Source organism: Rhipicephalus microplus, unplaced genomic scaffold, assembly GCF_043290135.1.
Source record: "Rhipicephalus microplus isolate Deutch F79 unplaced genomic scaffold, USDA_Rmic scaffold_14, whole genome shotgun sequence".
Lineage (NCBI taxonomy): Eukaryota > Metazoa > Arthropoda > Arachnida > Ixodida > Ixodidae > Rhipicephalus > Rhipicephalus microplus.
The window spans coordinates 8,925,199-8,941,138 of record NW_027464587.1 but is presented as its reverse complement, the minus strand read 5'-3'; the positions used below and the strand labels follow the sequence as shown (position 1 = coordinate 8,941,138).

General features: G+C 46.3%; 1 protein-coding gene across 1 annotated transcript in view; it reads left to right on the top strand.

Annotated features, from left to right (window-relative positions):
- The first annotated feature begins 883 nt into the window (after window positions 1-883).
- The window catches only part of Ras85D (GTPase ras-like protein 1), a 314,926-nt gene continuing 299,869 nt past the window's right edge, over window positions 884-15,940 (top strand). The window contains exon 1 of the mRNA XM_037432124.2: window positions 884-1,143. Coding sequence (XP_037288021.1) covers window positions 1,113-1,143 — 31 coding nt within the window. The 5' untranslated portion in view covers window positions 884-1,112. The remainder of the gene's footprint in view (window positions 1,144-15,940) is intronic.

The following is a 15,940-nucleotide window of genomic DNA, read 5'->3' as shown; positions in this document are numbered from 1 at the left end:
GCATATAATGTAAAAATAAGACCAGATCCGGAAAAAGCGAAATGAGTGACGTGCGTCACCGCTTGCTCATTGTTCAATGAAAGAAGGTTTCATGAAGTATGACGTTGCCAACAACAACAACAAACTGATGCATCTTAAACTAAAAAAAAGCAAAGTGCTGCACATTTACCATAGAACATGGACATAGACAGAAATACGCGGTATTTTTTCATGAAAGCAAAATAAATACTATTTTACAAAACGCTTTGCACTCATCGGGATGTCAACACATCTGTGTAGTGTCATTTATGCTATTTGGATTAAAGTTCTTGAATTTCAAAAAATTCAGTAACTTGTGGCAGAAGAGCCTTTTTAATTTTCAGTTTCGGTTTCTGCGCCGCCGGCGCCGCCACCGCCGACGAAAATTGGCCGCGCGCCGCCGCCGATGAAAAAACCGGCGTGCGCCGACAACGCCGCCGCCGCCGACTCTGAACGACCCCCACGCCGCCGTCGGTCGAAATCGCCTCGGCGCACACCTCTACTAGTAGTTAGTAGTCTACCCATCATTCCCATGCTCGCTGAAGCACCGTGTGTTGCAGCTCCCTTAGACACTAGCGCCAGAGTTCCCTCTAGTAAGTATTGTGGGAAACTCTATGGCCCCAACACGGAGGAAGGACCCTTCCTCCGTGGGCCCCAACGAAAGCGCCCTTACAAGAAAGTGGAATAGCGCGAAAGTTCAGTAGATCCACTCTAGATGTTTGAAACAAAAACGCGCCCCTATTGATTTTTTTGCCCCCTACAGGTGATCACTTGAACTTGAAAGTTTCCGGGACTAGGTAGTAGTGGCTGTAGTTACTAAACAGTGTCTATACAGCCGTTGTGTGCTGGCCAAGCTGGGCCTTCGGCTGGGCGGCAGAGGTGTCGGCGCAAGTGTGGGCGCTGGGCAGCAGGTAGGCAGTGTGATCCGTCGTTGACTGCACTCGTAGCAGTGCGAGCCTCTTCCATGTGCGTCTAAGGTTGTGGACATTGCTCTCCGTGCGTGCGAGGAAATTTATGCACGGGACACCGCGGGAAGACCCCGAAAAAGTGATCGTGCCAATCACGGCGCCGGCAGGCTGCAGCGCGCTGCCACAATGACGGAATATAAACTAGTTGTCGTCGGTGGTGAGTGTTCCCTGTCATTTGGCTTTTGTTCCTCTACTCGTTTTTTTTTTTCCTGCCTTTACTAGTACCGCAAGTGCTGGTCGTGCATAGGTGCGATACGTCCTGTTCGTTGTAGTCGGAACTTCTCATTTGCTTCACGTGAAACTTCTTTCGCTTGAATCTGTATATCATTGTGTCATAACTTTGTCAACAACCTTGTCTTGTGGTCATGGCACGGAGGCGCAGTACGTAGGTGGAAACGCACAGGTGGAAAGACCATCTGACGAGTTGCTTTGTGCCGTGAGGAAAAGCGCCCGCTTAGCAAGAACGACCGAACATAAAAACGTTGCCTTGGTGGGAAAAAGCGAAGAGGAGGGAAAAAGCGGCTGTGACCGCGTGAGAACACCCTATATAAAAAAAAAGCAGAGAGAGGGCGTCTCTCTCTGATGCTTTTCTGCTTGTGTATTTGCCTTGAAGCGTTAGGCTTAAGAGGATAGGCTTAGTCGGAGCAGAATCGTTGCCAGCAGGGTACGAAGATTTAGTGAAGTGGCATTTTCGCTGTATTCATGTTTAAATGTATATCTCTAAATTGGAGTTGTTTTGTGCGTTCTGTGGCGTCGCTTCGTGACAGATTTAGGTCTCGTGAAGTGTCGCCGTTTTTGCCAATTTTTTTTAGTGGTGGACAACGCTGGCATGTCAAGAAGCTCAATAGAGTGTTCGACGAGATTCAGCGTAATTTATAGCGTGGAAGGCTTCGATTTTTAGTGGATGTGAGGATGGACATGAACAATACTGGTAAAAAACTGAGCACTTGGCGTTTTTTGCGTGTTCGTGTGACTGATTTTAGCTCAGTGGCCGAGTCTAGATGTCGGCAACGCGAACCTGGTCCGTGCTCGCTTGCCTGTTGGCGAGGTTGGTAAGGTGTTAAATGTCCGAGTAGTCATGTATCGCTTATTGAGGACTCTCATAACGATAGGCGTGCGCAGGGTTCCCCATAAGAGGGGGGTGGGTGAAGTCAATATATAGGGCTCATTTTGCGCCCCCTTCTCGAGTTGGTGCTCCCTCCCTATATTTAATGTATGCGGCTGATTTAGGGCCCCCTCCTTTTAGATCTGCAATTCTGCCTTCCACACCAGCGAGTTTCTTCCTCTGCTGTGGTTATATGCCCAGTTGTAGACTGTTACAATCATGGCGACAGCTGTGGAAGAAAGCAGCAGCCCACCAGTGAGTTTGTTTTGAATAACGAAAGTTATTAAAGGCCAGTGCAAACGTTCAGAAATACTCGGGACCAACAATCACAGAGGTTGCCTGGCGCACATAATGTGAGCAAATTTTGGCAAAGAAAAAAAAAAACCCATGTTCGTGTGTGGGGTGCCTTCTATAGCAGGTGAACGAAAAAGATGCTAATTAACACTGATGCTCTTGTGTTCATAGAAAAGCCATGCTCATTGTTCAACGAGATGAACGAGAGTTGGTGTTGTCTCTACGATTCCGCTACATCTTCAAATATGCAGGCGCTGCACAACATCAGCCTGAAGTTAGCAGCGTCAACGAAAGGCAGCAAGTGCAGGCTGAACAGTGTTGAGCACCGGCCAATGCGTGTTCAATAAGCCTAATGCGGCTTGCTCTCGATGGCTGCTTACATGCAGTGACTAAACCCTCAGTACTCGTTCACACACACATACTGCATACATTCCTCTGTTTATATAAAACGGACAGTCAAAAGGACATCTGATAAAAATCGTGCTGCTGCGTGAGCATCTTGCTGCACTCTCATGAGAACTAAGCGAATCAGCAGAAGACATCGGCATTTCTTAATTTAACAGCATTCGGGCATCACTATTTGATATCGTGGGGGCTGACGAATAAGCCAATTTGATGAACCGTTCAACTTACCTCTGAAAACACAATGAAATCTACGATATTGAAGCTCCTTTGCAGACTGGCTCTCTGCCCAATCGCTGGTAAAGCAGTTGTGTGATTTCAATGACTTGTAGCCACTCAACTTGTGGTGCCTCTCAAAGAAGTTGGCATTCGGTCGCGTGGCGCTTGCAGTGCGAGAATAAAAAGTCAGTTCTGAATTCAACCGCAACCATTCCGCATGGATGCCGCCGGCTCTTCCACCCTTCGTGGCGGTCCCGATACCCAAGAAGACTCCACACCTTATGCTTCGGTTGCTGTGTTCCAACATGTTGACCTGCCACCATTTTGGCCCAACAACCCCAGCACTTGGCTCCTGCAGGTCAAGGCACACTTCTGTTTATGGCAAATCGGCAGCCCACAGACCAGGTACTGCCAGCTAGTGTCCTGCTTATCTCGGGACGTGGCTGAAGACTTGGGTGATATTTTAGCATCACCGCACCCGAGCCATCCGTATTAGCTGTTGAAGGCAGCTATCGGTCTGAACACAGCAGACTCCAACAGCTGCTCACTGATAGAGCTCGGTGACTTTCGCCCATCACAATTTCTGTGACGCATGTGTCTGATCCTTGGCAGGCCCTCTGCCCCTTTTGTGAGTGGTTCCTCTAGTGCTTACCACAGCATGATCCCAGTCCTCGTGGCTGCAGGAGTTGTTTCATTAGACACACTCGCTGATCGAGTTGCAGAGTACTCACGACATAGCCTCAACTCCGTTACCACACCGCTGCAGACCCCACCCTTGCGAGCATCGAGAGCTGTTTGAACGCTTGTCATAGGCGTCTCGATGGCTTTCTACCATGAATCGGTCATCATCCAGGTTCAAATTAGTCGCTCCTCGGCATCACCACGCTATCCGGGACTTCAGCCAACCGAGGCGCTGCGTAGCGGATCGTGTGCTGGTACCACCAGCACACGATCTTCTGCTCGCAAGTGTTCTCACCCGTGCTCTTGGTGGGGAAATTTGACGACCGGCCACTGATATTAGGGAGTGGTACTGGTCCAAAGTTATGCTGCCTTTTTTATGTTTTCGATGAAATCACTGGCGCTTGCTTCTTAGTTGCCACTAAAGCCCAGGTTAGCGTCATGCAGGCCTCGTAGGCAGATCGTTGTCGCAACAAGCAGACATGCCCACTCCAAGCGATCTACAATTCTGCCATCTGGATATGCGGTCAACGGTCTTTTACACTTGACTTAGGACTATGCCGTACGCTTCGCCGGATTTTCATCCTCTCTGACGTCTCGCATGCTGTTTTGGGGGCCGACTTCAGTTTTCTCAACCTTACTGTGGACATGCATGCTCATCGCCTCATCAATCTTAACACGGGCCTCTCTATCACTGGTATACTCCGTACTTCCCCTTCTACGGGACTTCAAGCTGTCACACCTGCTTCGCCATACGGCAAAGTACTCGCAGTTTCCCAACATTATGAAGCCGAACACCAGGGATTCACCGGTGAAGCATTCATTTTATCACTCGCTGCGTTGTCACTATCAGACCTCCAGTTTTTACATGGCCCCGTGCACTATCTGGAGAACCCCTTGCCATCACTTGCCATGAGTTTGAGCACATGCCGGAACTTGGCATTTTGCGGCCTTCCTCAAACAACTGAGCATCGCCACTCCACATTATGCCAAAGAAAGATTCTGGTGACTGGAGATCATGTGTAAATTAGCGCCCTCCAAATGCCCTCACCTTACCAGACCGCTATCCACTTCCCCACATACAGGACCTCACATCAAATTTGGCTGGGTGCAGTCTTCTCTGAGGATGCCTTAGTCAAGGCTTACCATCAGATTTCTTCAGAACCTGCCGACATTCCAAGGACGGCCATCACCGCCCCATTTGGTCTGTTTGAAAACGTACGGATGCCTTTTGAATTGTGAAATGGTGCATAAACTTTTCAGCGCAATGAGGCCACGGGAGGTCTAAATTTTGTATTTGCCTACGTCAGACCTCCTTGTCGCAAGCTCATCTGGTTCTGAGCATGAAGTCCTCTTGCGCACTCAATTCTAATGCTTGGGTAATTATGGCCTTGTAATCGATCTCAATAAGTGCCCCTTCGGCTTCGACGTCGATACCATAGAGTTCTTAGGCCACCTCGTCCCTCCTCACGGTTTCCAACCACTCGCCAGCAAAGTGAAAGCTGTTAAGACTTTTCATGCCCAGCTTCACTGAAAAGACTCGGAGAATTCTTGGGCTTTATGAACTCTATTGCCGCTTTGTTCAAAAGTGTGGCCCGTTTATAAAGCCCCTGGCTGACCTATTGGCTCAAAAGAAAGACCTAGATGTGCCGTTAGAGTGGACGTAGGAAGCTGAATCTGCTTTCGTCACTATAAAGAGGGCTTTGGCAGATTCCAACATGCTCGTAAACCCTGTTCCTAATGCCCCAATTCATTTAGTCAGCAGCACTGCATCAAGCTTGGCAATTGGCCTCTTTCTCGAGCAACACGTATCAGGTTGGCAGCCCTTTGGCTTTTTTCTCGCAAAAACTGGAAGCAAAATACAGTACACTTGCCTGCGAACATCGTAGCCTTGTTGACCTAGCCCCCACTAAACATGGAAGAACTTCCATCCAGTGCAATGATCCCGAGTTACACTGTCTTCGTTTTTCATCCATTCATGGAGTGCCCACTTTCATTTTCTACCTTATTAGTAACGTGCCAACTGTCTATTGGTGTGCCTCGGCACTTTGTGCCGTCAGCTTTTTGTTACACAATTTGATCAACTGCACGACATGAGCCATCCTAGTATTACTGGTACTCGGAAGCTAGTCGCATCTCGTTTCCTCTAACCAAGCATGAATGCTGACGTGCGGCGCTGGCCCAGCATACCCGTCTTCAGGGCCAGCGTGCTTAAGTTCACCGTCATGGCGACATCCCCTTTTCGGCCTCCAGACACAAAATTTTCCCACTTCCATCTGCACATTGTCGGTTCTTTCCGCCACCACAAGGGGCCTGTTACCTCTTGACATGTGTGAACCTCATCTCCAGATGGCCGGAAGAGTTTCCGACATCACAGCACCGTCAGTTGCTAAAGCTTTTGCAAACGGCCGTGTGTTGCGCTTTGAATGCTCTCCTGCAGGGGTGCAACAGCTGTGCCAACTGCGTCAATTTGATACATTTCTCTATTGTTGCACCAAGCTGCACCAAAACCATGAAATGTGCTTAAGTTGTGCCACGCTGCGCCAAAATGCCCGATCAGCCCCAAAATTTTATGAGGTGCGTTAATTTCAGCGAGAAATAGGGGCCACGTTGGCCACACGCAGTTTCCATCATCAAAACAAACTATTATTATTTATTTAAAGCGCGCAGTCCTTAACCCTAAACCACGGTGTAGGATGCGTACACTTGAACTTCGATGCTAGTGTCTATGGGAGCTGCAACGCACCGAAATGATGGGTAGTACCCTGATTTGTCTAATCTTCGTATTTCTGGCTCCAAGTGTGTTGTGTGGTTGGGAGCTGTTTTCTCACTAAACAAAAATCTGCAAATGTTCAGCGGTTCCGCTTCATCACCTTGTTATTTTAAGATTATCATTTCAAATTGGGTGACAAAATACAAAGGGTTAATTCAGCAATGAAAAAAACCACAAGGGGGATTCGCCGCCCACAAATATAAAGACTAGGCAAATCCGTGTACCACCCATCATTCCTATAGCTGCTGAAGGATAGCAGTGCCAGAGTACCCTCTAGTTAATTTTACGAAACTCTATGGCAAGATGCTCATCAAGTGGAAACATTCGCGAGGCGCAATCGACAAGATAAACTACGCGAATCGGTCTGCTGATACAGCAGATACCTATCGGTGGGATGAAGGAACTTCAAGACAAAAATACGTTGCTGTAGCCGCCAACGCTTCGCGGTAAATACAAATTTCCTTGTTTGGAAACGTGGTTATTGCATGGTGGGAAATACAGATGGAAGTGTGTGCAGTGTTTTCGGCGCTCAAATAAGCTCAACGTGCTGCGAACGCCAACGTTACCAGCGACCAAGTTGGTTACCTTAGCATTGGCTCGTAAAACATTTTTTGTCTTGAAGTTGTGTCGTCTTGGCTACGGTCCCGAAGATAGATATCCGGTGTTGTCTCCAGCCCACGGCGCACACCTGTGCTACTTTACCTGGTCGAACATGCCTTGCAGACGAGCCGTACAGGCACCCAACCACCCTCCGTGAAAGGAAAAAAAGGGGAGGGGGGGGAGGTTGTGGGGAGTGCAACGGTTCGAAAATTTCTTGGATTTGTTCTAACCCGTGCAAAATGCTGCTTAAAGGCAAACTTTGGTGATTTTTCGATTCAGTGGGTCTCAATGAAATTCGCTGGGCACGTTTCTTTGCACATTTAATATTTATGCCAAACTACATGCTTGAGAGATGTGCTGATTGTTTGTAAATGACTTTTAAAGATTGCCTCAAGACACTCACCTGGCTTGCCAGAATACACAGTGCTTAAGGAACACAAAAACACATGAGACGGCGAAGACGTGTACTGAACGAGACAACGCATTTCTTTGTTCTTGGCTCATGCATTTTTGTGCTCTTAAGCGCTGTGTATTTGCTATGCCCATAGACTGAATGCGCTGCCAAGCGGAATGAAGGGGCATCTTTTCAAGATAGTCCGAAGGCAAACGCCCCCTTGTTGGGCTGTGCTAGACTCAGTGTTAACAAGTTAGCAAAAAACTAACACTAATAATTTAGCATGTTTCGTGCATCAGTGAATAAACCAGACCGTTTGTGAGAAAATAAATCTCATTCGTCTTTGCAAGACGTGAAGTTTTCGTGAAGGAGGAAAAAGTGGCAACTCGCTCTGAATATAGTACACAGAGTACACATATCAGTTTTGCTAGACTTTCTGTAGCCACATAATAAAATGTTATCGTCGCAGCTCTGCAGTTGAAACTCTGCTTGGTAATGGGATTGAGTGAAACGTTCTCCGCACCCAGTGAGTGACATGGTGTTGGTGGGGTCCAAGTCATTCGGCTGAGGGAATTCATCATATTGGTTTCAGCCATGCTGTTGAAACCATCGTGACGACAAGGACTTTTTACTGAACATAGAAGGTTGTCAACACACCGAGAGGGACTGTGGCGATAAACAATCGGCTGCTAACTCACAAGGAGCGAGATGAACTTCACGTCCCCTCATGCTAAACAATCGGCTGCTAACTCACAAGGAGCGAGATGAACTTCACGTCCCCTCATGCGTTCATGTTTTTTCGCGCTCGTCACTTTGGTTGTATTTGTTGTACAATATCCTTGAGTTAGGCGAAAATAAAAGCACAGTTTGTCTGTGCATCTCATGTAGCCCAGTTCCAGTGTAGATTATGGAGCACTGCATGCCACCAACACGCTTGAGCTCTACCAGCGAAGCAGAATGGCTAAAGCGATGAGAAGTTCAATTGCAGCTACAATCTACGCCTCTCTGCTTCTCCTAAATTTCACCAATACGTTACGAAGGACGTTGTTCGATGAATATCGCAATTTTGACATTGCGAGAAGTATAAATGGTGTATTGTTTTCAATATTATTGTTTTGATTGCTCTGATGGAACCTGCAACATTTGAGAGCAGAAATTGCGCACGGTTAGTCTGAGCATGGATGTGAGACAAGCGCTACCTAATGGGAAGTAAAATGCTTTTGTTCTGTTAAGAAGCAGTTTATGTTGCTGGCAGTGCAAGTAATGACGGGGTAATATGTTTGCAAACCATTGCCATATTAGGTATTTGGTCCCGTGCAGCCGCGATGGCACGCTGCTGGCTAGCGGCTTACTACTGAGGCAAGTCAATCAGGCAGGCTCGGTACCAATTAACTTGGAGTGCTGTTCAGTTGATACGTCAATTCTAGTTCGCGCAGTTTTCTATAGCACACACAGGATTATGCAAGGCGTTGTTGATGCATGGTCGATAAGCTGACGCCACCACCCTTCGCAATGCAACAAGAAAGGAGGTAGTGAACATTTAGCAGTTCCTATAATTTAGGAAAGCACTTTGGTCCGATATACATTCATGTGACAGTCAAGAGTTTATTCGGTGAAAGCGGCATGGGGCGTACGTCCGTGCATCCTATCTTTTCCAATGCGATTTCACGAGTTGATCATCCTCCTGCAGCCATCTTGGATTGCAGGGTGCGCCACCTATAGCGCGGTGGGCATTGCGAATTTTAATGTTACTGTTACTACCTCTGTTTTCCTCTCGTTTCTTGTGTTTGTTATAACTGCTTAATGCCCTAAGAATAAGTGTTTTTTTAAACTATATTTATTTTTATGGAATCTCGTTGGTTTTTAAATGAAGGTATCACCAGTCTGCAGTTGTTCATGTTAACTGTGGTGTTAAATCGACATGACCATTTTTCATTTGTCTAAGACCCAGTCAAGTGGAGTTTTGTCCTTTTCTCCAGTTTGCTGTCTTCAAATTAATATCACAATCGCTACAATACTCTTAAAACTGTAATTAACATCCCCTATACGTCCTTGGCTTCATTATGTGCCAGTTTTCATTAAAGTTGCATCAAAGTAATTGCCTCAATTTCTTTCCATCATTCATTCATTTAGTGCAAGTCTCATTCCTGCAGACTTAATGCGTTCAGGTAGTATAGGAGAGCAAACCCCACTACAGAAAAAGTTAAAAAGTGCTAACACTTTCAAACAGGTAAGATTTTAAGACAGGAAAAGGTATCGACAAGTTAAAAGGCAGAAGTGATGGAAGTTATTAATCAGTATCAACTTGTACACACACAAGGCTAAAGTTCAAAATGGGTTCAATAAGATGAGAGGGTGACAAGCACATTCACTGATTGATTTGTGGGGTTGAACATCCCAAAACCACAATGATTATGAGAGATGCCGTAATGGAGGGCTCCGGAAATTTTGACCACTTGGGGTCACCCAAATCTGAGCACCTGGGCCTACAACATTCCCGCCTCCATCGGAAATGCAGCCGCCGCAGCCGGGATTCGAGACAAGCACATTCACCTCCTCTCGTGAGCACACAGAACTTGGGAAGACTAGAACTTCCTGGGCATATACTGTGAGCATGTATCCAGCTTATCGCACTACTGGCAAAAGAATAGGGCATGGTTACTAGCTGAATAAAAGAAGTCAAGGATGAGAAAAACGAACAAGACATCATGCTAGTGTTGTAAAAGGCAGAAGTTATGGAAGTTATTAATCAGTATCAACTTGTACATACAGAAGGCTGAAGTGCAAAATGGTTTCAATAAGATGAGAGGGTGACAAGTGCATTCACTGATTGATTTGTGGGGTTTAACATCCCAAAATCACGATATGATTCGGAAATTTCGACCACTTGGGGTTCTTTAAGGTGTGCCCAAATCTGCGCACACGGGCCTACAAAATTTCCGCCTCCATCAGGAATGCAGCCACAGCAGCCGGGATTCGAGACAAGCGCATTCATCTCCTCGTGAGCACACAGAACTTGAGAAGACTAGAACTTCCTGGGCGCATACTGTGAACATGTATCCAGCTTATCGCACTACTGGCAAAAGAATAGGGCATGGTCACTAGCTGAATAAAGAGTAGAGAAAGAGGAAAACGAACAAGACATCATGGTAGTGTGGTACTGTGTTTCTTCCTTCTCGTCTCATTCTCCTGTTTCGTTAATAACATCCTATTATGCTTGGTAATAATGATCTTAGTTTTGTTCCTTAGCTAGTTTCAAAATTTCAGAAGGAACAAAGCAGCTCTAGAAGCATGAAATTATGAATGAAATGAAGCTTGCAACAAACCATGCTCCGCAACTGTGTTGCAGGCAGGGCTGAAGTGCTGCAGCGATTCTGCCCCAAGCTCTGACTAGGTCCTACCCCTTCATACACAGAAACTTCTCTTGACAATGCTTTATAGTCTTTTGGTGAGACACCCTCCTCTTGGGAAGGGGCCACTATAGTTTCTAGTTTGACATGGGCAAGGATTCGCCTGTTTCAAGTTGTAAGGCATTGACTATACTTCGGGACAACTTTCTGTGGCAGTGAAATGAAAGCTATGAGTGTAGAGCTAACTGCTCTGTATTACTGCACCAAAGTAGTCCCGGATAAACTTATTTTGGTTTCAGTTTCGGCATGACAAATGTGTATCTCTTGTAGTTTATTTCTTCGCATGTGCTCCTTGCTTAGTTGCGTTGAACCACGATTACCCAGCGTGCACGCATAATGTTGTTTCATTCCATACACTTGATTTGTCTGTCATTCTGTGTTTTCTGGAAACGACATGAATATTTTCAGCGCTGGGGGAGGGGCAGATTTAGGGCATGTAGGGATATGTAAGCTCTTGTATGCAGAGATATGTTAACTCGTGTAGAGCTGAAAACTGACGTGTGTAGCTTGATTACATAGCACGAGCGCGGTATACTGAAGAGCAACTCGTACATTCTGCGTGGCGAAGGGAAATTCAGTTTGAATCGCATTGAGTTGTGCCGGCATCAGAAGGCATCGGTGGCCCACTGCCCGCATGATTTACGGCTCGGAAAACGTATAGTGGCTACCTTGGACCGCTGCAGAACCCACAAATCCTGTGCTCAAGCCCAACTGCTGCTTGTTTCAGTCTCCTTCATTAAAACCATTTGGGCATGCAGTCATTTCTTGAGATACTGCATGGTGCAGGTTAAGTACACCTCAGGGTAGCTATTGTATGTTGCATTTGTTAGGTTTTTTTACTTAAAACAAGGAAGTGTGTAAGCCCATGCTCAACTGTAAAATGTCATGCTTTCTGAACATCTACACAAGGAGTGCTGGTTTTGAAGTACAAAAATAAATTGTCACCCATTATTACCCCAGCTATAATTGTTCTTGACATCGTGAGCACATTTAACTAGCAAATTTTGTCTAACACCAACGTTCTGAGCCATACTCAGCCTGGAGATTATATCATTCCTCTTCCTTCCACATTGATGGTATATGGGGTTTAACGTCCCAAAACCACCATATGATTATGAGAGACGCCGGAGTGGAGGGCTCCGAAAATTTAGACCACCTGGGATTATTTAATGTGCATTCAAATCTGAGCACACGGGCCTACATTTCCTTCCGCCTCCATTGTAAATGCAGCCACCACAGCCGGGATTTGATCCCGCGACCTGCGGGTCAGCAGCCGAGTACCTTAGCCACTAGACCATTGCAGCGGGGCACTGCTTCCCTCCACATTACAATTTGGATTTTCGTGGATGTGGGCGGTATTCACGCAAACTATTCCTGAACCAAATAGGAATCCCTTTGAACACATTTGAATCTCGCAACTACGGTCTGTTGCAGACAGTTTTAAATCTTTACACAGTGAGTATTTGTCATGAGGAATAAGTTGTGCTATGTGATAAATTGCAGCAGCTAAAACAAGGTGTTATCTTATATATTTCGTGCATAACCGGCTGGCTAAAATGTAAGTCGTTCAAGTAGTGATGTACTCACTTGCCAATCATAGGACAAAACCTTTAGTACTGTGTCCCCTTCTTTTAAGCCAACATATACTCCTCTCAAATGTGGCATCTTAAGTGAACTTTGGGTAAGTGCACTTTGCCGCAAGTGTGATTTGCATGTTGTCACACGAGAAAGTTTAGTCTCACTCGCTGCAAAGTACACTTGCCAACAAGCGTGTTTTCCAACCTCACTTTGCTGTGACAGTGTGTAGCCTCGATACCAGTGGCTTGCGAAGAAATACAATGTTGCCAAAAGCGGCACTCGTACTATTTTCAAACCATTGCCCCGCCACGGTGGTGTAGTGGTTAAGTTACTCGGTTGCTGACCCGCAGGTTGCGGGATCAAATCCCGGCTGTGGCGGCTGCGTTTCGGATGGAGGCGGAAATGTTGTTGGCCCGTGTACTCAGATTTGGGTGCACGCTAAAGAACTCCAGGTGGTTGAAATTTCCGGAGCCCTTCACTACGGCGTCTCTCATAATTATATGATGGTTTTGGGACATTAAACCCCACAAATCAATCAATTTTCAAACCATTGTTTTGGTTATAGTAAATATTGCTGTGGACTAAAGGAAGTCGTAATACAACAGAAAGCCTCTTTACTCTCATCCTTGGGCAGTTTGCGGCCACGCCTGCCAGAGGGATGCAGCAGCACATGCTGTGCAATGGCTGCGTCTGTCGTGTTGTTTACTTTCTTGCAGACTTGCACAGGTCTAGGTGAGTCGTTCTCTAGTCATTTGCGATAGCATGTGGCACTGCTGCTACTTTCACGAAGACCAAGTGGTCCGATGTTGGAATACGGTGGCAAAAATAACAAATATATGTTTCCCTGCAAGGCCGCCAATCGGTACTGCCATTTCCAAAGTACACTTCGTGTTTTTGTATAGCAGCAAAATGCCAAAATGGCACTTAACAGTAACAGTAAATACACTTGCTCAAAGTACACTCAAGTTGCCACAGGCGACAGAGGTATCATAATGTCACGGGGTCTTGACGTCGACGAAGGGAGCAGACAGTAGGTTGTAAATTAAACTGTTTATTCGGCCGAACTTGTGGCCTCATAAAGAGTCGGATTACAGCAAGACACTGGCACTAATACTGGCGAAGTTATCGTAAGCTGTCGATGAACTGAGAAGCGGCCTAGCATGTCAGCATTTATATTCTAGCGTTATCGCTAGCGGTGACATAGGTTCCAGAATAATCTGTAAGGTTCACAAAGTGGGCGTAAAATGATCTACTGCAGTCCCAAATCTTCTCGAACAGTGTAGGCGCGGTTTGCGCTGAGAATTACTGGCAGTGGAATGGGGAGATTAAACTTAAAGGGGGAATGTGGCAATATCTTTCAAAGCCGTAAAGCCGTGTGTTTTCATTGACACATTTATCACTCCGTGAGCACTGAGCATATGAGGTACCAGACTACAATGTACAATAAAAACTGCACGAGGACTGTGTGCATTTCCTTAAGACCTATCATTTGGCTCTGTAAAAAACGCACTTGGGGAAAGTATTTGCACCTAACGCGCCCATTAACTGGGAAAGAACAGGGTAAGCCCTATGCCTGCCTTGTCAGGGTTCGTACAGGTCCTTGAAAGCCCTTGAATTTGAAAAATGCATTTTCGAAGCCCTTGAAAGTCTTGGAATTTTGCCATCCTTGAAAATCCTTGAATTTCCTGAGCAGTGCACTCATATCAACATCGCGACCTCCTAAATGTGGTACACTGGTATGTCAACCTGTCAAACTCTCCCTTTCTGAAGCAGCAATGCGACGTGGATGCACATGATCCCATTTTGCAAAAGCGCATGCGAAAAAGAAAAGTTTGTGGCAAGGGTGAAGCAGTGAATGTGATAGCAAGAAACTAGAATATCACAAGGACAAGCAGCCCGTACATGAAACACGCAGCTCAAGCACGGAGGACACACTTAAAGAAAGCGCATAGGAAGAGGGCTGATAAACGACTAACGGCTCGACAATCAAAGCGTGCTGCTTAACAAATCAAGAAGGGTGCCAGAAAAGAACACGCGTGTATACACAGGATGAGTGTAAATTAATCACTGTCACAATTGTTACTTGGTTGTTGAGCAACGTGCTGAGAGTGTCAACTGTGCCCTAGCTGACACTCTTGATGGGGTGGTGCCATCGAATTTCAAGGCTGTAGCAAGCACCCTGTGAGTTTAAGAACACATTTTAAGTCACTTCCCAAGTATTCCTAAATGCTCATTCCGGTAATCGAGGCCCAGCACACCCAGCACTGACACAGCTCTATAGGAAGGGCAACGAAAGTTCTAGTGATGTCAGACCAGATCTGTAGTCAGGTGAGTGACCTCTGAACTTTCATCTCATGCATACCGGCAAAGCATCGCGTCTGCTGCAGGTAGCGACGAGTTTGTTTTGCAGGTGCGTGTGTGACACATGCGTGCAAGAGCTAACAATACTCAGCATGATGCGTGCAAGGCTTTGTGATCACGTGACTAAGTCAGCTACACTGCTACGTACCTGCCCAACCCTGTCCCCACAAACTGGAACTGAAAATTGTTCATATTTTCATATGAAATATGAAAATTGTTCATATGAAAATTGTTAGGGCTTTCAGTCATGTGGGCAACGGAAAGTCAGCGACAGTTCGAAGCTTATCGGGATCCGGAAGAACACCGTCTCTTGTGATGACATGTCCCAAGATGGTTAGTTTTCGTGCTGCGAAGTGGCACTTCTTGGAGTTAAGTTGTAGGCCTGCAGAAGTTAGACACGTCAGAATCTCGTGGAGGCGAACAAGATGTGTCGGGAAATCAGATGAAAGGACTACGATGTCGTCCAGGTAACACAAGCAAGTTTTCCACTTATGGACACGCAAGATGGTATCAATCATGCGCTCAAATGTGGCAGGTGCGTTGCAGAGCCCAAATGACATGACTTTGAACTCATATAGGCCATCCAGCGTTACAAAGGCTGTTTTAGGGCGATCACATGCAGCCATTGGTACCTGCTAATACCCAGAACGCAAATCCAAGGATGTAAAGTACTCGGCACCTTGTAAACGGTCAAGAGCATCGTCTATTCGTGGTAGCGGGTCGACATCTTTCTTTGTAATCTTGTCTAAGCAGCGATAGCCCACGCAAAATCGAATGGTGCCATCTTTTTTCTTTACCAGAACCACAGGGGACGACCAAGCGCTTTGAGAAGGCTGTATGGCTCTACGTTTAAGCATGTCATCTACTTGCTCTGTAATGATGCGGCGCTCTTCGGCGGAAACGCGGTAAGGATGCTGTCACAGAAGCGAATGTGATTCGGTGTCAATAGTATGAGTGATAGTCGTGGTGCGGCCCAAAACAGGTTCTTGAAAGTCGAAAGAAGAGCGAAACTTGTTAAGGAGAGCAACAAGTTGGTGGCGATGCGAGAGGGGAAGGTCTGTGTTAATAGCGTTGTCGAAGGCTGACGAACTTGATTGCTCAGACGCATGAGTGATTGCGGCAATGTGACATGGTGTTTCG